Below are 23,947 nucleotides of genomic sequence, written 5' to 3' on the forward strand. Positions count from 1 at the left end.
TCTATCCAGTTACGAAGTGTTTTTGTGTGTGTGTGTGTGTGTGTGTGTGTGTGTACCTGGTAATTATCACGTTGTGGGGACCAATTGTCCCCACAAAGATAGGAATACCAGTGTTTTTGTGACCTTGTGGGGACATTTTGACGTCCCCATGAGGAAACAAGCTTATAAATCAAACAAAATGATGTATTTTGAAAATGTGAAGTAGGAGAAAGTTTTCTGTGATGGTTGGGGTTAGGGGAATACAATATACAGTTTGTATGGTATAAAATGCATTACGCCTATGGAATGTCCCCACAAAACATGGAAACCAGAATGTGTGTGTGTGTGTGTGTGTGTGTGTGTGTGTGTGTGTGTGTGTGTGTGTGTGTGTGTGTGTGTGTGTGTGTGTGTGTGTTGACAAATCTTTCGCGATGTCCTAACGGCCAGGATTCCCACACAACACGTCCGCTAAAGTCAGATTCACAACCTAATGAGTCCTTTGAGCCAATAATGAATGGTTAAAGCAATTGGTCCGCTCGTCAGTGTCTGAATCTGTGTATAACAAATCATTACTTCTTAGAAGAACATACACATTTGAAATGAGAAAGTAAGTGTACTTACCCCATTTAGCAAGAGTGTTAAATGTGTATGTGTCAACGTGTAGTAAATTACCTATAAAATAACACAAAGTGTGTTGTTCCAAAAATAACACAGAGATGTGTTAAGTTAAGGACAACACACTAGATGTGTTGTCCTTAACAAGACACAAGATGTGTTATTTTAACACATTCGTTTTAAGAGTGTAGGATAAGAAAAACAAACACAAACTCTTTTTTTGTATTTGTTTTAAGGCTCACATAACACAAGCTGTTTCTGCAATTCTGATGTTAATTTTGAGTACCTATAGATTAGCATTACATCCTTTGTATCTCCGAAGAGTCTTCAGTTTAATCAGATTTATAAAAGAAAGATTAGCTTTACATATTCTTTCCGATAACGTACGAAAAAATAAAGAAGGAGGAGTTACTACCGCGGGAGGAGCGAGTATGAGTCATGCAACACTGTACAACACTGTTTTAACTTTTGATTCACTACATGTTCGTGTCATTTATATAATATGCAAGCACCTATTTCCAACATAAGACAGAAGTCTTACTTACCGCATGCAACTCATGACCCGGTTGGGACTTTTCAACGAGCGTTAAATAACACACACGCAAAACTCCGCTGCTACCCCGGATAATAAACTATATCCATTGTTTTCATAAGGCTGACTTTATTCTCCTTACATCCAAAAACACACTTTTTCTTTCGTGCCATTGTTGAGTTTTGAAATTAAACAAAGCTGTCGTGTGATGTTTGTAAGTTCTAGCGTCTCCCGCTGATTGACAGGTGGGTGGGGTTTTCCGGGGGAAGTGCCCATAAAAGAAGTGCACGTATAGAAACCCCTGAAACGTCAGCTGGACCCGTAATCGAACAAAACTTTCCGAAAATTGTACGAACCCTGGCGAAGTGCATTTGGCACAGAAGTACTCTGTAACACGCCTAAATGCTTTTTTGACACTTTGCCTACGTTTAGCATGAGGAAACAACTCTATAACTGTGTTAATAAGTCAGAATGCATGAAATACCATTAAACCCCCCCCTTTCAATGTAACATTTATTGTCAATATTGGGCGTGTGGATCATTGGGTACTAGGGTACTCTTTGCTGTGTGTGGATGACCATGTCAGTAAGCCACCACTGAAGACCAATTTTGACCCAGGAAAAACCCTGACATGGCCTTAAAGTGCCTTCATTTTAAAATCGCATTCACTCAGTTTTTCATTCACTCAGCATTCACCCAGCAGTGGGTCATTTTAACCCAGCAGTTGTAGTTGATGTGTCTTGAATTAGGCACAATACTGCTATAAATATTGCTATTTAACAGTGCTATTAGTGCATTTAAACACTACGGCTAAATATCAAATAAATAAACAAAAAGAAATATTAAAAACAATAAATATTAATGTTGGCGTACCTCCAATTTTTAACAAGCAATCAGTGGAGTTCATGGCAGGTTGACCTCTCGCTTTCACTCTTACCTGAGAACAACTGCTGAGAATCTGTGGTGGTGGTCGCTTTTGACGTCATGAATTCTATAAATACAAACAGATTCAGCGTGAAACCCCTGTTGGCAGTTGTTGGATCAAAGTAAATGAGACTTTAGGATGTTGGTTACAAACGTTCCTCAAAATATCTGAAAAATAAATTTTCATTTGTGGCTAAACTTTCCCTTTAATTTAATAGAATGTTTGTGCATATCAGTATGGCGCCGCGTCGTCTTCACAATTGTGACGTCATGCGCAATCCAGTCATTTATATAGATCAGTAAATGGAATCTGTAAATATATATATATATATATATATATATATATATATACACACACACATTTAACAGCTGACAGCTATTCAACCGAATTCATTTGTGAGATGGTTTAAAGGCGGAGTCCACGATGTTTGAAAAACGCTTTGGAAAAAAAGACGGGCCGACTACCAAAACACACTTATAGCCAATCAAATCAAATCAAATGCCGGGTTGCGTATGTGTGGGGCGGGTCTATCAACAGAAGGTCCAGATTCTATTGGGGTAGGGGCGTGTTTGTTTTGGTGATTTCAAATATCAACATTGGGTTTCAAACATCATGGACTCCGCCTTTAACAGAAGGATGGCCAAAACCTTATTTTATTACCATTATCTAAACTATAGTGAAAAAACTGTGAAATGTTGAAGGTGTCTGAATACATTTTGGTTTGACTATATATTTATTTAAAACATACTACATAGGACTACACTGACTTGCTGACTGATGGTCAGAAACAGCCCTACAGCTGTCCGTCTGCTTGTCGTGTCCTGGCAGATTAAAACCTGTGCAGAGAGGGAGAGAGAGAAATATTTTTTTACTTTATTTATGTATTTGTCTGACCAGCCGCTTCCATCTTAACCAGCTTAGATTTCAGTTGCTTTTTTAAGTATTATATCCAACTATCCACCCTAAACTAACTCTGAATCCAACTAAATTTGTTTAATTAAAAAAAAAACCGTTACAACTTGTACAGGCTTTTACACGTTTGGATAGGATGGATGTTACAAAGGTGACACGCTTTGGTGGTACAGTATATGCTTTATATCCTCCATAATCACATCAGTATAAACATAAAAAATACATTTACCCAGAGTTGTTTCTGAATAACATGTTCTCTGCTTGTCAGTCATTTGTTTTCTTTCTTATCCTTACTGAAAAATTCGTAAAGACCAGCAAAAGCTTGTCTCCCAGTTTAGTTTTAGCTGGTGTAGCAAGCTGGTCTAGCTGTGTTTGTGTTCTAGCTGGATTTAGCTGGTCAGGCTGGTTGGACCAGCTTAAACCAGCTACTGCCACCTTGAACCAGCTTATGCTGGTCTTAGCTGGATTTTATTTAGGAAAAAATCATATTAATTTTAGTAAAACCATAACCATGATATTACCACTGTCATACGACAGCAACAATAGTTTATTCACGCAGTTTAAATAATATCTGTGGCTAACTGGTAATAAAATCACATCGCCAAACGTTATTACACCTTATAACATGATTCATTTTTCCACCGATAAAATCGATCTCCTCCTCTTACTTTATATACTGTATGTCTATCTGTGATTACAGATCATAAAATATTGTGCATCCGTCCGATTTTCAAATAAACACACTCGTGACTTGATGGCCCAAGTTCAGATTTCGCACCACACGGCTTAAAGTTTTTTAGTGTTTTTTTACAGCTTAATATAATGAGCACACGTTAACGATAACCCAGCGTTTTATAAAATAAATAATCGCAAAACAGCAATCGCAAAAAAACCTGAAAAAAACCTGTAGTTGATGTGGATTATGCACAATACTGCTATAAATATTGCTATTTAACAGTGCATTGAAACACTACGGCTATTATACAATTAATAACTATTTAATAACTATTAAATAAATAAGAACAATAAGAAATATTAAAAATAGTAAATATGAATCTAGACCTACCTCCACTTTTAACAAGCAATCAGACTGACCTCTCGCTCTCACTCTCACATTTTTTTTCCCTCACCCTCACATTACTGTGCATTCACACTGCCATTTTGACGTCATGAATTCTAAATTCCATAAATACCATGGCAACGCTATGAAAAACAAAACAAACAAAAAAAAACATTTCAACGTTTTTTTTTATATAAATATTGGCTTGAATTATGGCTTTTTAAAAAAATTGTGCTTTTTCTATTCGACTTCAATCATTTCTAATTTTATACTTTTACTTTTAAAAGAAAACCATATTTGTGTTGGTTGATTCCAACAGAAATCTTAACAAAATAAAAAATTGTATATACTGGTCCACCTAGGGATTGTACCCACTTTGTCAAGTAGGTGGCGCTAAATGCATGCCAACTGACAAAGAGGTCAAATTTAGAAATAAAATCATCATTAGCTTTATTTTTTGAGGTTTAATTAAACATTATGATAGATTCATGTATTTTATAAATTGTCATAAAACTATGCCCCCCTGGCACCATCTCACAGCCCCCAGTTTGAGAACCACTGATCTACATGATGCATTTCTGTGTCTGTCATAATTGAATACTTAAATAATTTTGTAGACAAAGGGTTTTTATTGTTGTGTATTTTACAGTCTTGCTTTAATAACCATTAATATAAGACAAAACTGCAAAAGAGTTTACTATATATTTATTGTCCAACATTCCCAATTTTTCTGATGCAAATTTTCATATAGTGAAATCAATTTAGTGTTTATAATCTTTATACTTACATTAAAAATAATTAACAGACACTGACATGGTTAGAGAGAGCAAAGGGGGAGCTACATAATAAATTGCTGTAATTCCTAAATCCTTCAGCCAATTTGGATGTGACCCTCTAAAAGTGAATGGATGTGAAAAGTAAAGCTGAGAGTGTACTACACTATTCTTTAAAGGGGCCATGGCACAATACTTTTTTAAGATGTCAAATAAATCTTTGGTGTCCCCAGAGCACATATGTGATGTTTTAGCTCAAAATACCATATAAATAATTTATTATAGCATGTTAAAATGTTGTAGGTGTGTGCAAAAATGTGCCGTTTTGGGCGTGTCCTTTAAAAAGCATATGAGCTGATAAAATTCAAACACTGGTCACAATGATGGTGGTTTGTTGCAATTAAAACTCAATTGTGCTTTTCTCTGCACTAAATGGCAGTGCTGTGGTTGGATAGTGCAGATTAAGGAGTGATATTATTATAATAAGAGCTCCTTATGACATCATAAGGAGAGCCAAATTTCAACTACCTATTTTTTCATGTGCTTGTTTACCAAAATTAAGTTTTGGTAAAACTAGTTTTTTTTCTAGGTTTATAGAAGCACTGGGGACCCAATCATAGCACTTAAACATGGAAAAAGTCAGATTTTCATGCCATGGCCCCTTTAACTGTAACTGGAATACATTTATTAAAATAACACAAAATGTCTCTCTGTCTATACACTGGAAGTCAGTGACTCATAATGACGAGAGACAAACTTTAAAACCAAAGCTTGTAACCATATGTGCTACACCTAATAGTAAATAGTAAGTATTTCAGGATAAAATATATATTAAAAAAATGCCTTTAAAGTCCATTTTTGATTATTGTATTGCCACGTTGATGGAATAAGATAAAACACGTGCAATATCGTGATGTAACCACTAGATGCCAGTATAGCTCTCTATATAGAGGCTTGAGAATTTATGAAGGCTTGGTTTTACATTTTGGTATTGTTTACAATTTTCATAGAACACTTTTTGTCTTTGTAAATGTGGATTTGAAATGTAATTTTTACAATATGATTACAGTCAAACTTGAATATTGTTTTAGAAAGAGAACAACGAACATTTTGTTACCCCTTTTGTTATAGTTCATCACCATTACGTTTGCAATGTGCTTTTCTGTCTTGTGTTTTGTGGAAGCACATCGCCACTGTTTGTATTTAGGCTTGTTCGACTTCAAGTGGCGCTGCAAGAACCGACAACCGGATGACGTCAACCTATCGCGAGAGCGAGTCGAGAAATTACACTTAGATTCGCTCTCGCGCTACTTTGACGTCATCCGCCTGTCAGTTCTTACAGCGCCGCATGAAATCGAACACACCTTTTGTGTGTTATGTGTTTACATGTAACATGCCTTGAACCCGCCCTCTTGTTTCCTGAGTAATTATCTCATTATTGTTAAATGCCCCACATCTGACCTTTGTAATCAATCCCTGCTTGGTTTTTCTATTTAATGCCATTGTGTTTGCTTTGTTGTTTTATGTTGCCTCGTGCCTGTGAGTTAAGTCAAATCTAGAGATTGAGAGAAGACTTGTGTTTAGAGTAAAGCTTTGTGTTTGTAGTTTATTTTGCTTTGCTTTTAATTTTTTAAATAAAATTTTGGAGTTACATTCTGTGCTTTACTCTTGACATGAAATTGTTATGAAGTGAATTTTTTTATTTTACAATGTTATTTCAATCTGTTCTTCAACATGTAATTTTTTAGGGACATGAGGAATTTTACCATAATAACATGTTTGGTTTATTTATTTCTGCGTTTATTAATTGAAGTAGCTCGCAGGTTACGCATTAATGACGCACTTGAATCTGAAACGACTTCGTGCTACAACGTCTGCGCATTTGCAGCGGTTTTTGGTGTTCTCGAATGCTCCAGGGAAAGCCGTACATTGTGATCCGTGTTAAACTCCAGCATCCCGCATGGATTTAACAGTCTCTGACGTGACTTTTGTGAGGATACATTGCCCTGCTGTGTGTAGATATTACACACGTTTATGTTTTGATCGATGTGGGCAGGTTTTTAGCAAGTGAGAACTAGAAACGTGCTAGAAACTGGCAAAGTTGTGTTAGCCAGCTAAGCGCTGTCGATGGAAAGTGACAGTGGAATACCCCAAAATCAAGTTTCTATAACGCACCGTACGAGGCTTCAAGTATTTGCTGTTGTAAGACTGGATTAACGCATCGCATAAAAGGTAAAGAAATAAACATGATCAATATATTGCATTCACGCTAGCTTGACGGCAGACTAACGTTAACGTTATTCAGATGTGGGGACGTGTTGCATGTCATGTGGATGTTTTCATCAGCGAATGACTCAAAATATCTGCTTGGAAAAACAAATTTGGAATTAAACGATTCGTAAGCTGTTATAAATAACTTTGACACGTTAAACGTTGACGGTATTGATAACTTGCAGTAATAATTTGAGTTAACTTTTACTTTTTCGGCACAAATGTGTCCGAAAATATTAACCATGACTTTTTTATTATAAAAGTATGTTTCCTATACAATGTAAGCAGTTTAAATGATGTGACAAAATAGGGTTTAACAATAAAACAACAACGTGGCATTTTTGGTAGCGCCAGTCTTATTTAAATAGCTGGCTTGTAGTGTAAATAAATATTGGTTTATTTCAGTGTACATTTCTTTAGTCACGTAGTGTTTCGTTATACAGCAGTACCTTAAATCAGGGCTTTTCAAACTATTAGTTTGAAAAGCCCTGATTTAAGGTACTGCTTATATAAACTAAACTATATTAAACTATATTGGCTACATAGACTTACAACTTAATTACTCAATTTTTCTGGAGACCTTCTGGTTACCCCAGTTTGAAAACCCCTGCCTTAAAGTACCATATACTTCGGCACATGAATGCCATTCAGGATAATAATATATATTTAAAAGCTTTCTCACTAACACGTATAAACCACCACTTTGCCCTTTGATACTATCATTGTATTTTTGTTTTTAGGGTAAACTGTTCAATGGAATAGAGTAGGTTACAGAAGCTTGTAAGTCCTGTATGACTACTTGCTTATTATCTTACTAACTAAATTCTCATAATCTAATGAGATTAAGAGCATCAAAATTTGATGTCAGTCATTAATATCACTTTAAATTCAATCAATTTGACATGACTTTACTGTAGACAACCACACTAAGTAAATCACAACAAAGGGCTTTAGCTGGGTCACATGATCACATATGCACATGCTGCTGCACATCCATCACACACTTTAATTTATTGTCCTTATAAGTTAAATAAGATGTGATTTATTCATGTGTTAACACACACCCCTTTGTTCTTTGATGTTCAAGAGCCGGTATGGCGCTGAACACTAACCTGTGTCGTGTTACTCTCGGGGTTGAGGGTATGACCTGTGGCTCCTGTGTCCAGTCCATCGAGGGGAGGATTGGTGGTCTGCCAGGTGTTATTCATATACAGGTGAGGGTTTTTAAACAAATTGCACCAAAGTTAACGCAAAGTTAGAAGAATAATTGACTTTGGTAATGTTTTGCTTATTAATGCATTTGCTTTGTATTACTTTTACATTATCCATGGAAATCGAACCCACAGTCTTTGCACTATGAACCCAATGCTCTACCAGTTGATCTTTAAGTATCTAAGTTCACTAATCATATGTACTGTAGGTAATTACCCTATAGGCCTTTATAGCAGATCTCTCTGAGCTTGCTTTGAGTTTGCCCGTATTTTCAAGTGTTCGCTTTATTTACTTTATGCAAATTGCTGCCTATCCCTAAACATTTCAGCTTACCCCTACACACAAAAATAAACCCTGATTACATTCACTGGTGTCCTTTTATCATATATCATTGCATGATACTAGAACCAGGGCCCTTTGGATGGCTACGTAAACAATTTGACTGCAATATAAAGGAGTAATAACATTAACCAGAGCATCGCCTCCAGCAACTGTCACGTAATTGAAGAAAGCCATACAACTTGAACTTAAAGGCACAGCCTAATTGTTCCTAATTCATGCTGCCCTTTCCATTAAAAACACAGTTACCCTGCAGACACGGCTCAGATGAGCAGATAATTCAATCATTTGGGTACGAAGCGGTTTTAACCTTTTGGAAAAAATGGTCCCAAAACGGTACACGAGGAGCTCAGATGCAAAAGCTGCTAAACGCAACCTTAAGGGCGATTTATAGTCGTGCGTAGGTTCTACGCCGTAGCCTGTGCGTAGCTCTGCGTAGCCTGACGCGCACCTCACAAAAAATTTAACAGTGCGTCAGATCTACGCGGACCGCAAGCGCTGTGATTGGTCCACCAGAACCCCTTCCGTCAGGTAAAAAAAACTGCGTCATAGGTATTTCCGTTTGTGACGGTGAAAACAAAGATGAGGCAAGTTGAGGAGTGATTTAACTCAAACTGCATCAAAAGTCGCTTTTTATTTACTTCCATCATTGCTGGTCTTCTCAAATTATACACAACAAGTTGCTGTTTCTTCTTCGTTTGTGGGTTAACTTGTAAGCTGCTTCTTCTTTCACGTTTGTGCTGCTACTGCGGTTACATGCGTGGATACTGCCTACCAGCGGTCGCGCGTGTGTTTGCACGTCGACGCGGACGACGACGCAAAAGTATAAATGAAAACCTACGCGGAACCTACGCCGTCGCTGCTACGCCGTAGGACCTACGCACGACTATAACGAGCCCTTTAGTCAGAAATGAGATAATGATATTAACCGAATGCTCTCAGCATGTTCATTAAATACCTTCGCTTCAAATCGGAAATTTGTCTTTGTTAGCAAAATCCACTAAACGTTTCACATTCAAACTTGGGTCTCATGTGAGTACTTGGGCCCCTGTAGGTTGGGGACCCCTGACTTTCTGAGGGTTTTGCAGTGAGAGACTGCAGTGAAAGATTTGTTGTATACCAATGAAATGACTAAAGTGACATTTGTGACTAATAACCTTTTATATTGCCATTAATGAGAAAATACTGAACCTAAACATGAGACCCTGATAAAATGCACGTATACAAGAAAACATTTTAGAAGCACTTAGATGGTTTTAAATGTCTTTCTTGAACAATAAGGCTTTGTCTTTAAGAATGTTTTTATCACTGAGCAAAGAAAGTCAACTCAGCCTAGAATTGTGCTTATTGTGTGGAAACAGACTTCCTATAACTTTATGTGGAAGTCAGGGTTTAAGGGTCACATGATAAAATGAGTGACTAACCAGTGTGTTCACCAGCGGGTTCACCATCAGACAAAGTCAAATTCTTTGAACCATGATTGTACAATGATTTAGTTAAGCATTGCTAGCTTGTTGCATCTGCAAGCCCTTAAGCAGTGTCTATAGTCACAGTATAACATGGCCTTGAATGCTTAAGGAGTTTTTTTCTGCTTTATAACAAGCAATGTATTGTGCAAGCATGTATGTAATTTCTAGTTACTGGTGTAACCACGTGCCTTTTTATTGGACAATTTAAGTCAGTGTACTCTATTCAAAGTCACAGGTCAGCACATTTTTAACTCAAATTTTTTTTATACCACAGGTTTCCCTGGAGCTGAAAAATGCAACTGTTATATATGACCAATCTCACCGCAGTCCAGAATCCTTAGCTGAGGCCATTGATGATATGGGCTTTGAGTCCAATCCGACAAACACTGCACCAATTCCAGTTTTAACAGAAACCAAGGTGTTCACCAAAGCAAGCTCCAGCACAGACTCTGTCCAGCAGGCCCTGACCCAGATGAAAGGGGTGGTTGGGACTCAGGAGAGCGCTGATAACCAGGGCCTGGCTGTCACGTTTGTCCCATCTTTGGTCAGTGTTGAAGAGCTTAATCAGGCAATGAGCCGCCTGGTTCCTGATGTAGTTAACGGCCCAGCGGCCAGTCCACAGGAAGGCCCTTCCTCTCGAAGCAACGGTAGGGTCGAACAAGTGAAAATGCGCATCGAAGGAATGGTTTGTCTGTCCTGCACCACCACCATTGAGGGCAAGATTGGAAAGTTAAAAGGGGTTGAGAAGATTAAAGGTATTATGCTTCCTTTTAAGCTTTTGACATTTGCCTTTGTTTGTAACACTTGAACTTTCACATCTTCTGGGTAATTGTATGTTGCATGGTTAGGACTGCCGGACATATGCGTTGGAAAAGTTTGCTTCGATGCTTTGTTTGATGTTCATTTTATTGTGCTGATTTGCTTACACAAAAGACATTTTGGTGAAAAGGACAAGGATGAAAGAGGAAGGGAGGAGATGGCAGGAAGGCAGAATGTAGTTTGAATATTTATAATAAATAATAATTAAATATAATAAACAAAAGATGTGACATAGTTAATTTGCAGGGTTCCCACGAGTCCTTGAAATGCTTGGAAGTTTGTGAATCTAGAGGAAAAAATTCAAGGCCTGGGAAGTTTTTGAAAATATACATACATAAATACAGGTCATTGAAAGTGCTTGAATCTATTTTATGCAAGAAGGTTTCTGGGAAAAATCCATATTATTCCCTGTGTAGTGTAGGATAATATAAAAATTCTAGACTTTTTAAGAACACGTGCTAAACTGTTCACTTTAAATGCTTATATCTTCTGTATGTGAATGTTGATTCATACCAAAATGCTTTTTTGCATAGTTGTATTTGACACATGAAAACGTCTCGGTATGTAACTGTTGTTTCCTGAGAAGGGAACAGGACGCTGCGTGTCCCTTGCCATACTTCCTGTGTCTCTGTAACGCCACCTTTGGCAATATTTCAGATAACGATATAATTCCTGGCTCCCGCGTCACCCTGTCTTTGTGGTTAAGCCTCACCATTGGTTGAATTTGATATACACATTCAGACGCACTTAACCCTGGATAATGTATCTTAAAAGGTAACATGATGTAACCTTGCTCTCACTTGAAATGTGTCCCCACATTTAGTGCTTGAATTCGAGGGTATTGGACCTGGAAAGTCCTTGAAAGGTTCTTGAATTTGAAGTTAACTAAGGTGTGGGAAACCTGAATTTGGTTATTTTCTTTTTTTGGCTAGTAGAAGTTCTGAATGACCAGTAACTTAAAAATTTAGCAGCCAAATTGGCTGGTGAGTGAAGTTAATTTTAAACCCTGGTTATAACGCATTGACACTGAACTAGTAGTTCTAGATAAGAGATATTACACAGTCTATTGGTTTTGGTTAACATTATCATGACCTGTTATTTCATTTAATCTTGCTTTAAGGAAACTTGTTACAGCTCTTTATCCTATAGTGAAAGAACCTAGGGACAGATGCTGTCAAAACGAAAATGTACATCTACAACTTTTTCAATCACATTCACACCAATTTACAGTACTGGTCAAAGTGTATGCCCAGCACTGGGTAATTTTTAACCCAGCAGTGTGTTCTGCCCAGTATATTTACCCAGCATGGGTTAAAAACAACCCAGCATTTTTTAGTAGGGATGCACCGAAAAGAAAATTCTTGTCCGAAGCCGAATAAAATGAAACACTCAGCCGAAGGCCGAACAATTGTTTTGCCAATTTTCTTACATTTTTACTATATTTATTTAACATTTTATTTAATATAGATTTTTTTTACGTTTCAGCAGACATTATAGGTCCTTTTTACACCTGGTCACTTCTCTATTTGGATAGCTATCTCAGTGGTTCTCAAACGGGGGGCCGCGAGATGGTGCCAGGGGGGCCCCAGTTTTATGACATTTTATAAAATACATTCATTTATCATGAATTCTGTGTAATTAAACCTAAAAAGAAATAAGGCTACTAACCAACCGCACAACTTTGTATAACTCAATATGTTTTGTTTAATTAAAATGTTACATTTTAGAACAGTTTTTTGTCATACATTTTCTTTGGGGGGGCCGCGAAGGGATGCACCATACACAAGGGGGGCCGCACGTGGAGAAAGTTTGAGAACCACTGAGCTATCTTATTTGTTCAAACTGTTACATTTGTGACCACATAAAAGAGGCCAAACGGATATTAATCTGATCTTGTATTACCGCACGTTATTACTGTGCCTTAAGAAACTTGCAACGGTGCTTAGGCCCGGGTATAGTCTGTTATTAAGGGCACCTGACGGCCCTGCCAACAGCACTATAGATAAAGAGTAGTGGACGCTCTGACACTCGAATGCATTCTCTGGAATCCTTTTTCGCCTTCCAATTGGTTGCTGCTGAACTGCATCATAGCTCATTACCATGAAGTTGAGTTGGTTTCAACTCTCCTCGACACTCACACAGTCCAAAACATGCCGCGCTGCTGCTTGCCGGACCTCGCTACCGGCTCTCATTGAAAATGAATGACTTTCGGACACTTTGAAGCTCTCACCGGTGACTGTGTGAACGCACAGTCACTTTAAAATTAATTTGGTCTTTTCAGTTGCTTGGGTCGAACGCCAAAAATGAGTTTTTTGCTATTTTCGGCTGAATCATTTTGGTTGTCGATGCTGAACTTTCGGTGCATCCCTATTCATTTAGAGTGTGGGTTCAAATCCATGACCTTTTGCGCTGCAACTGCAATACTCCACCGGTGAGCTATACAGGAGCATGTGTTGTGCCAAACATGTTAATTTAATTAGAAATTTTATTAGAAAACTAACTTTTTTGAAATGGATGACTGAACGATGACAAAAAAGTAGCCAGTAAGAGCCCAGATGTGAACTCTTTCAATATTGTTTAAAATGCATCTCAGGGTGAGACCTCAAGAGGCATCTTGATAAAATGACAAGTGTACGATTTTGCAAATTCTGGGCAAACATGACTACATTAAAATATAACAGTTTAGGTTTATTTTAAATGCTTTAAGCATCATCCTTTCTATAATTATATTTCTGTTACTGTACATTGTTTTGATGAGTTGTGGTATTAAAAATCTAATTAAAGAATGAGTATGTGTTTCCAAGCTTAAAGGATAATTCCGGTATTTAACACTTTGAGTCTCATTTCTGGTTTGTTTTGGATGAACTACAGTGATGGACACAGAAATTTTGACAATAGGTCGTGTCTTGACTTTTCGACTCATTTAGAAGCGTCTCTTGACTGCTTCAGAAGCGTCTCTTGACTGCTTCAGAATGGAAGTCAATGGCCATGCACAAAATGTCATTAAAACAACACTTAACGTTCATTTTCAAAACTGTACTACTCACCGAGTGGTTCATGGTGTTCGTTGATGATTAAAAACAAATATATTGGCGCAATGTATGATTTCAATCCGTGTTATTTGCTATAGTGGAACTATTTTTTCAGATACCTCACAACCGCGTATATACTTCCGCTCTATATTTGAGTCTGAAGCATGAATGAACATAGTCCAACAAACTGTAATAAAACGGTAGCATACTTTCAAAATCAAGTTTATTTATAACACTTACACCATCCAATGTGTTTTTTTCATCGGCAGAACAATAAAGAAGATATTTTGCAGAAACCCCGGTGCTCCGTCATGCAAGTCAACAGATCCGCACACTTTAAGAGCTAAAGCATATATATCCAATACAACAGTAATCCCCCATAACTCCGTGTGACATATTGACGTCTTGTGAAGCAAATCAATCAGTTTTTGCAAGAAACTGAATGTTATTTACAACAATTATTAGCGTGAATGTCAAAGCAGGAAGCGCGTTTTCCGTTTGAGGCGATCTCTTCCACTGGTGTGCGTTTGGTGGCTGTTGGCTATGGATGTTGGTCTCTCTGCGCCACCTATAGAGCGGGAGCGTGAAGCGCACTTTCTGCTTGGCAAAAGCTCTGCATTAACGCTGTAAAATATTTATATATATATATTCGAATCCCAAAACTGAAATACGGAACGAATATTCGAATATTCTGGTCCAGTCCTACAAATATGGGAAAAATTTATTCTGAGAGAAACCGAGCTAAAAAACAACAACCACATGTAAACAGTCCCTTTTCCTTTTCCGGCGGCGGCGGAGTGATATATCAGCGAGCAATGAGTCTTCCAGAGAAGTCAATGGAATTTTACAAAATGCCAAATAAAACACGACAGAAACTGTATTTCGCTACACAACTTGTTTTTAATCATCAACGAACACCACGAACCACTCGGTGAGTAGCACAGTTTTGAAAATGAACGTTAAGTGTTGTTTTAATGACATGTTTGTGCATGGCCATTGACTTCCATTCTGAAGCAGGCAAGAGACGCTTCTAAACGAGTCAAAAACTCAAGACACGACCCATTGTCAAAATTTCAGTGTCCATCACTGTAGTTCATCCAAAACAAACCAGAAATGAGACTCAAAGTGTTAAATACCGGAATTATCCTTTAAAGTCTGTGTGAAGTCATTTTAGAGAATTGTTTCTAAACACATTATAAATGTTAGAAATGCAAAGACCGTGAACTATGTAGTACTGCATTGTGGAGTTACACCGTTAAACAGTTTATCCACATTTCTCTATTCAGGATTATTTGGGCGGGGCTAAAATGGTGGCTCAAAGACGCACTGGAACCAATGAGTGTGGCCCCACCCCTAACACAATTGCAAGCATCCATTCAGGCTGTAGTGGTATTTGAAAGTTAAGCGAGACTGGCAGCTTTCCCACAAGTGGGCGTGGTTTCAGCGCTGACCGTGGACACACCCCCAGCGTTTGAGAGCAGAGAATCCTGCATGTTTTTCCATGATTTTGATTTACCTTTTTTAATCATTCAAATTTGTCAATATTTGGGGATTAATATCACATTTTTGGTGTCACAAACTGAGAACACATTTAATATCCGACTTTACACGGACTTTAACTGGTACTGCATATTTAAACTTTTTAAAAGATTGCTAGCTAACCATTTAAAATAACATGCCCTGACTATTGAGTGTTTTGCTTCTACTTTTAGTCTCTCTAGACTCCCAAGAAGCCACTGTACTCTACCTGCCTTACATCATCTCAGTGGAAGAGATCGTGAACCGGATTGAGGTGGCCGGTTTCAAGGCCACTGTAAAGTCAAAACCTCGTCAATTAAAGCTTTCGGCTAGTGAAGTGGAACGCTTGTGCAGCGCTGCCAAACAGGTCGTCTCCTCGCCCGAGGAAAAGATTTCAGGGCTGTCGGCAGATGCCACGATCACTACACTGTTTCAGGTTACAGGAATGCACTGCAACTCCTGCGTAGTAAATATTCAGGACAATATATCCAAACTGGCGGGAGTGTGTTCAACTGTTGTGTCTTTGGAGAACAAACAAGCTTCAATTAAACATAACCCAAAACGAATTTCAACGGCAGAGCTACAGAAAGCAATTGAGGCTCTGCCTCCGGGGAAGTTTCAGGTTCAGTTAGTCACCCCACAAAACATCTTACCTTCCCCAGAGCCAAACGTCCTCCATCCGCTGGTATCAGTGGTAGACATTCACATTGAAGGCATGACCTGTAACTCCTGCGTCCAGTCTATCGAAGGCATGATCTCCCAGAAGAAAGGTGTAAGATCGGCTAGAGTCTCTCTAGGCAATCATCAGGGAACCTTTGAGTATGATCCTATAGTGACTACAGCTGAGGAGCTGAGGGCAGCCATAGAGGACATGGGCTTTGATGCTTTTCTGCCAGGTGAGTTGTTGTTTTTTCCACATCCTGTGGTTCAGTATCTGCCTTACTGTGTTTTCAGTCGAAGGTTTGGACACCCCTAAATGTATGTTTTCTTAGATTGTTTTGGTTTGAATGAATGCTAAACCCTTTGCTCATAAATCGGAACATGTTCTTTATTAATATGATATAGTTTGAATATTAATGATGGCAATAAATATCAAACAAGCATAATGCCTGTGCTTTCTAATAGACTTGTGTCTGTTGTTTTGTAACATCCAGTCAACAGTTACTCTTTGTCATTTTAATCCCTCAGAGACAAATTCATTGGTGCCTTCAGTGGTCAAGAACTCATCGCCTTCAGCACCGTCTCTTCGCAGCTCATCTTTATCTCCAATCCTGTCTGCTGTAAAAGAGAAAGATGTGGATAATAATGCTGATCATTCAACAAACACTATTTCCAAATGTTTTATCCATGTTGGAGGAATGACCTGTGCTTCCTGCGTGGCAAACATTGAGAGGAACCTGAAGAACGAGCAGGGTAATCACTGATATTTTTTACAGACCAAACAAAAAACATTGGATAACAATATATACTGAAGATTGTGTTAAAGATATAGTTTACCCCAAAATTAAAATTGCCCCATATTTTACTCACCCTCAAGCCGTTTCAAGGTGTATATGACCTTCATCTCTCAGCCAAACACAGTCGAGTTATGTTAAATAATATCCAGGCTCCTTTCAGTTGTATTATGGCATTGAATGGTGCCCTATTGTCAAAGCTTAAAGCTGTGTTAGAAATATTTCATCCCAAAATTAAGCTTTGGTGTCTAAAATCTAGGTGCCCTCCATCCAAGACTTTCCTCTTTTAGCCAAACACAGTCAAAGTTTTATAGAGCTTTATATAATAGCATTGAATGGTGCCCCAAGCTCCAAAAACATCCATCCATTAAAACCTAATCCATACACTTATTAAAGGGATAGTTTACTCCAAAATGAACATTTTAATCCTAAATAAAGTCCTTTAATTGGAATCTTTCGGAAAACATTTTTAGATATTTTTGATGAAAACCGAGAGGCTTGTGACTGTCCTGTAGGCGAGAAAATTTTTCTGCGTAAAGAAAACCAAACTAACTAATTTTTTCAACATTTGTTTTCCTTCTTGGCGCGTTCACGACGTGCAGATTAAGAGTTAACACAAACTTTCTCATTTTCCAGCTCCCCTAGAGTTAAATATTTGATTTGTACCGTTTTGGAATTCATTCATCCGATCTCCGGGTCTGGCTGTACCACTTTTAGCATAGCTTAGCACAATTCATTGAATCTGATTAGACCATTATAGTTCCTAGCCATATCTGCTGAGAAAATCACAGCTTTTAATTTTCTGTTGGTCTTAGTACACGATGTAACTACAGAAGAGTCAAGTTTTAAATAGGGAAAATATTGAAACTCTGGTTATTTTTGAGCAAGATGCTAAATGGTCTAATCAGATTCAATGAATTATACTATACTATGCTAAAAGTGACAGCGCCATACCCGGAGATCAGCTGAATGGATTCCAAAACGGTAAAAATCAAATGTTTAACTTTAGGGGAGCTGGAAATTAAGAATATTTAAAAAAAAGTGGAGTGTCTCTTTAAATCACGGTGATTGTGTCTAAACTTGATACAATAGCCTCTTTCACACAGTAATTCTGGTAAATAACCATGAATTTACCAGAATGAATTTACCAGTAAATACAAAAATGTGCTGTTCACACACGCAGTGGCGTTCCGTTATTTTACCAGTAAGACATCATTCACACATCAGTATCAAAAAACCGGTAAATTCGTTGAGAAAGCGGAAGTACCTGTAGCACGCGGCGAGCTCAGTGTTGTATTTGTAAACAATCCACGTCGTTCATAACCACGGTCCGTATTTTGCTGTTTTCACGTCTGTGGTAAACAGTCGCCAAGTTGCTCATGACCAAACAACATTGAATGAGACGACGTCAAACCGAAAATGCGTTTTTAACAACAGTACTGTTTGCACTTTAGGCTTCACAGAGGGCGTGCTAAGGATGTCGGCAATTCGGCGGTCAGCTGTTTTTAACAACTTTGGTGAAGAAATGTGGACGTAAACTTCAGGTGTGCTCAACTTTCAAGCAGCATGTGTGTGGAAACGTCCGTAAACAGTGCGGGGGTAAACGCGTCATCTGTATTAAAACGCTATGATTGGCCCGAAGCTGTCAGCACGGTCTGACGTCGTCCGTTCTAAATGCCGGTAATCCTATAATTTTCGTTCACACACAGCGCTTACCGGTAAATTACTGGTTACAACCTGTCGTACTGGTAAATTGGGAGCACTGATTTACCGGAAAGGTTCTGTTCACACATGATCTGTTAACTGCAATTTACCAGTAAATTACCAGTAAAGACTGTATGTGTGAAAGGGACTAATATCTAAACTCAAATGGGGTGTTGCTTCTTCGTCTGCTGTCCCTTCTAAGTCAGCATTTTAAAAGAACATCATCTTATTTCCAAGGTCTTTGTGAGAAGCAGTTTGTTAATGGTCAAAGAAATTGCACTGAATATTGATTGTATTAAAGCTAAAAACTCAAAAAATCCACAAAACACAAATCTGGGCAAAATAGTTAAAGAGGCCCTTCCACATAAAACCGTTTTTACTTGTATTTTATAATATGTGTTAGGTCCATATGTGTTTTATTGTGTCGTCAATGTGAAAATTACCTTCTACCTCCTCTGTCAGCTCTAGCCACTGAAAAGAAATAAGCGGAAAAATCAGGTAAATTAGAAAAGCTGATCAGTGTGACGTGGAACTGATCGAGGGCATTACTATTCATGAGCTCTTCAACTTGAGACCGCACCCACATAATACGTGTAGTTGAGTTAGTTTTCATAACAAGTTACAGCAAGAATGGCTAAACGTCAACCGTACCGTATTCGGGCCATTGTTTTTCGTCGAGAGACATCATTCCTATTAAACGAGGGAATCATAACAGTTGCTACATGTTTGAATGTTCAGAAGAACGCTGGATTTAAAGGGAGACTGCGATTAAAAAGCAATGCTCCTCTATCAATATTGGATCCGGACAGAAATTGTCGCGGCTTATGTGAGTAAAACACTTTAGTACTATGTGTCACTGTGGCGGCCGGTGTTTTCTCTTCCGAGGGACGCGAATTCATGCTGCACACACGTTAAAAGGGTTTATGATAAAAGACACACGTGTGTGCAAGTAAAACACTTTAGTACTATGTGGCACTATCAGTTGCGGCCGGGACTTCTCTTCAGAGGGACGCGATTCACGCAAATTCATGATGCACACGCATAAACTGTGATAAAAGACACGTGTGTGTTTGTGTCTTCGTTACACGCGCGTCGAAAGGGTTTATGTAAAAGACGTTTGTGTGTGTGTGTGTGTGTGTGTGTGTGTGTGTTTGTGTGTTTGTGCGTGCGTGCGCTGCTACACGCACATCGAAAGGGTTTACGATAAAAGACACGTGTGTGTGTGTGTGTGTGTGTGTGTGTGTGTGTGTGTGTGTGTGTGTGTGTGTGTGTGTGTGTGTGTTTTTGTGGGTGGGTTTACGATAGAAGACACGCGTGTGTGTGTCAAAAGGGTTTATGATAAAATATGCGTTTGTATGAAAGACACTGTGTCTTAAGACACTTACTTAACATTAAACTGATTACACATGAGATTAAATTGAAAGTTAGTTTGAACGAAAAACTGTTATCCAATCATAGCAGTGGCCGTTTACTTCTAAGTCGTCAATGCAGCCCGCCCATTAAAACGGATAATTTCTTTAACCAGCATCAAAACCAGGGTACAAATGGTCTATTACTTATTGCTTTTGATGTTTTTGGATGTAAACACCATGCAAACGTCATGAGTAGACCTCAGCCAACAGTATAAAACAATAAAAACGACAGAGGAAGGGCACCTTTAACTTTTTATAATTAGATGAGACTAGTTCTTTTCACTACAAAATAATATCAAGAGTTTCGTTGCAAAACAAGATAACCACCGTTTTTTCAGAAATCTCGTTTTTTGGTTGTGCATTCCAATTAATTTCAATTCAACTGCAGTTGATTTGTTTTGATTTAAACCTTCATAACTTAAAAAATACAGCTAAGTAGCACCATAAAACAAAATAATAACATAATAATAAACATGTTTTGACAAAAATGTTAAAAAATGGATTTATCTCATTTTGCAACGAAACTCTTCATATATATTTTCTCAGCACAACTTTTCATTGAGCTTACAGAACAAATGTTAAAGTCCCCCTATAGTTGATAATTTTATAACTCATCTTGGAGTATCATAATAGCATATGTAAAAGTTTATTCTGTAACAATTTCTTTATGCTTTTAAACAGCTTGAATGAAACAACACTCTTGCCTTATTTAGTATACGTGGATATATGGGTGATTCTCACGAAAACTTGGTTTTAAAAATGTCAAGCATGAAAATGTTTAAATTTGCTTAAATTTACTTTTTTTCCCACCAGACATTGAAAAACAAAGTCTGGAGTAAATGGGAACATTAATATAAAAACTTTTACTTATCATTTAACACTTTTTGTAACATAATTTTAAAAATTTGTCCGAAAAAATCTCATCACCGCAACAGTCAGAAAACATCAACACTGAGATATTTTCAAAATGACATGACAAACCTGAAAGAACATAATTTGGAGATTCTGCACATGCATTTAAAATCAAAGTATTATGCTTCTATTAATTAAATTAACATTTAATAAGCATCTGTTGCGGTAATGATAATCAAAATGTCGTGTATGCATTCTGACAAGACAATATTTCAAATTAACTGTAAAAAAATGATCTTACCTGGTAGCCATCTTGAAGTAACTGGTCCATGTGCTTGGTCACTCAAAATCAAACTTTATTAAAATTCTGTATGTGTGCTTAAACTGTTCTCAAAAAGTGTTGCAGAGGATGAGAACATCAGGCATGGACACATCATTTTCCTAATTTTTCTTCATTATTATTATACATGAATATTCAGTAAATATTTTTTCTGTCATCTAAAGTAGTCTAGCAAAACATCCATTTATTTTTTTTCTTAATATTTTTGTGTTAATTTGATTAAATTACAACATAACGCATGTTGAAACACAGCCGGACACATTGCGGTAATGAGAATTTCAGCAGAAAATGAGATAAAATTTCCCAAAATTTTATTCTTATGTTGAAATCACACATTGTGCAAGGTAGAACACAGTATTGTGTTAATTCTGATGCTTTTTAATGTTACTATATTACACATTTTAAAGCTAAAATCATTAGTGCCGTGGTGTTTCAATGGTTTCGTGAGAATCACCCATATGAATATGCAAATTATCTCTACCTCTACTCAATCACACAGCTCAGACCATAGATGCTACATTAAGTAAATAGTTTCAGACAAATAAGTCTGGTTTCACACAATGCATATGTGAACTGCGAAAAATAAGTCAAGCATTTTTTTAGCGCTGATGTTAACAGGTTAAAGCCTTTACACTACATGAGTAAGCATCACAGAAATAGAGCTGAAGCAGCAGTGCTGCAATCTCAGTGATGAGTCTATATGGCGCATCCATACATATCAATGGCTCAAACTACTGCTTGATTTAACATTGTTGCTTTTCTCCTTAGGTATTCACTCTGTTTTAGTAGCGCTCATGGCGAGTAAAGCTGAGGTTCGATACAACCCCTCCATCACTGATCCTCAGAATATAGCGGAGTGTATAAAAGAGCTTGGTTTTACCGCCACAGTCATGGAGAATTACGATGGTGCTGATGGAAGTCTGGAGCTTGTGGTTAGTTTGTCAGCAGGTCCTCGCAATGATTTTTGACCCGTTTCTGTCAATGAAAGTTTCAGGACAGTGTGTCTTTTTTCACTAGGTCAGAGGGATGACGTGTGCCTCCTGTGTTCACAAAATTGAATCTAACTTGATGAAACAGAAAGGTGTCGTCTATGCTTCTGTAGCCCTGGCGACTAATAAAGCGCATGTCAAGTACGACCCAGAAGTGACTGGTCCCCGAGATGTAATCAGATGGATTGAGGTAAATACACAATTTTACTTCAAGATGACATGAATAAAATCTTATTAAATATTTTTCATTCAGTATTAAAAAGTTTCTATAAAATAGTTATATCGAATTTAAATAAAGTATATTATTTTGTGCACTTTAAGAAAAAATGGTGCCTAGCTATAACTGGGGCAGTGCCCTTTAAAAGGGTTCTAATATGTAGAATTTAGGTAAAGATATTTATACATTTGCTAGTAATATTTACATTTGTGATACTAATATATACATGTGATGTACTAATATGCACTCTTTGGTACCAGTATTTACCTTTGAGGTACTAACATTGGTTGTTTTCACATATGTTGGTGCGCACCGTGGTGCGGCCTCGGAGCGCACCAAAATACATTGTATCATTTTTCAGTTAGTGCGGTCCGTGTTCACATATATATATTTTTTACTTTACTCGAAATGCCGCACCGTATGCCATGTGACAACGGTCAGCGCTGTCATTGGTCTCTGATAGCTCTTACCGTCTCATGACCACCCCCACGTTTCCATGACAACCAGCCTGACAGGGAGAGCGCAGCTATCAAGATGTGGAGATAAACGATGCACGTCTTTGCGAAGTTTCTTTGCTTTAACGCGAAATTGCGTAGCTGTTCTATTAAAGCCTTTCTCACGGAGCCGTTTGCTAAAAAGCCCGTAATGTCACTATTTGTGTGTGGAGGACAGCTATGCATTTATAAAATCATCAGCTTAAACGTAAAGGAGACAGCGAATCTCTCTGCAACGGACCAGATTGGCTTGTTTGTTGTTAACCCACAATATAACACCCGGCTAACGTCACAACGGAAGCCCAGTGGCTCAAACATGTGGAGAACTTCCTGTATTTGGTTCGGTCCGAGGTCCGGCAGTGTTCACACCACAGGTGGGTCGCCCCAGAGTTCGGCGACAGCCGCTCCGAGACCACCTGTTTAGAGCGGTCTCGGAGCGGCCGTTTAGTGCGCACCCGAGTGCGGCTGTTGTGTTCACACTGACCCAAACGCACCGTACTCGGAGCGACAAGTCATTTGGGCCGACCTAAACAGTGTATATGTGAAAACACCCATTAACACTTTGGGCCCTATCTTGCACCCAGCGCAATTGACTTTGTCAGTGACGCATGAATCATTCGTATTTTAAACCGGCGCACAGCGGGTTTTTCCCTCCACAGACGCATGTCGGCAAACTAGGGAATGAACTTGCGCTCCCTGGGCGGTTCAGCGCAAAAAAGTAGGCGTGTTCCGGCGCAAACCATCCCTGATGCTATTTTGCAGTTTCAAAAAACAATTGTGCCACTGACCAAAAAAAAAAAAACTAGTCTAAAGTCAGTGGCACGTTGCGCGTGGTTCATTATGCTATTTTAAGGGCGCATGCTTGACCATAATGTATAGCGTGCACAACGCGCACTTTGCTCATCTAATCTACAAAGATGCAACAGTTATTTTTGCAAATCATAAATTGTTACAATAAAAAATATTAACACATGAGATAAGGGAAATCATAGTGGTGAGCATTGTGGTGATAGTTTTTATTTATTGTGT

General features: G+C 38.1%; 1 protein-coding gene and 1 long non-coding RNA gene across 3 annotated transcripts in view; one reads left to right on the top strand and one right to left on the bottom strand.

Moving 5' to 3' along the window:
* Positions 1–1,622: 1,622 nt before the first annotated feature.
* On the bottom strand, positions 1,623–3,974 carry LOC129422367 (uncharacterized). The gene is made up of 3 exons (XR_008637365.2): positions 3,193–3,974; positions 2,819–2,887; positions 1,623–2,117 (listed from the first exon to the last, which is right to left on the bottom strand). It is a non-coding gene; the product is annotated as an uncharacterized lncRNA (long non-coding RNA).
* Positions 3,975–6,387: 2,413 nt separating this feature from the next.
* atp7a (ATPase copper transporting alpha) overlaps positions 6,388–23,947 on the top strand; it is a 43,953-nt gene continuing 26,393 nt past the window's right edge. The window contains exons 1-7 of one of the 2 annotated variants that reach the window (XM_073854121.1): positions 6,388–7,028; positions 8,155–8,281; positions 10,362–10,842; positions 15,651–16,352; positions 16,645–16,869; positions 21,987–22,150; positions 22,236–22,397. In XM_073854121.1, coding sequence (XP_073710222.1) covers positions 8,162–8,281; positions 10,362–10,842; positions 15,651–16,352; positions 16,645–16,869; positions 21,987–22,150; positions 22,236–22,397 — 1,854 coding nt within the window. In that variant the 5' untranslated portion in view covers positions 6,388–7,028; positions 8,155–8,161. The remainder of the gene's footprint in view (positions 7,029–8,154; positions 8,282–10,361; positions 10,843–15,650; positions 16,353–16,644; positions 16,870–21,986; positions 22,151–22,235; positions 22,398–23,947) is intronic. The other variant, XM_055178255.2, reaches the window with a different exon arrangement.

The sequence above is a fragment of the Misgurnus anguillicaudatus genome, chromosome 16, assembly GCF_027580225.2.
Source record: "Misgurnus anguillicaudatus chromosome 16, ASM2758022v2, whole genome shotgun sequence".
Classification (NCBI taxonomy): Eukaryota; Metazoa; Chordata; class Actinopteri; order Cypriniformes; family Cobitidae; genus Misgurnus; species Misgurnus anguillicaudatus.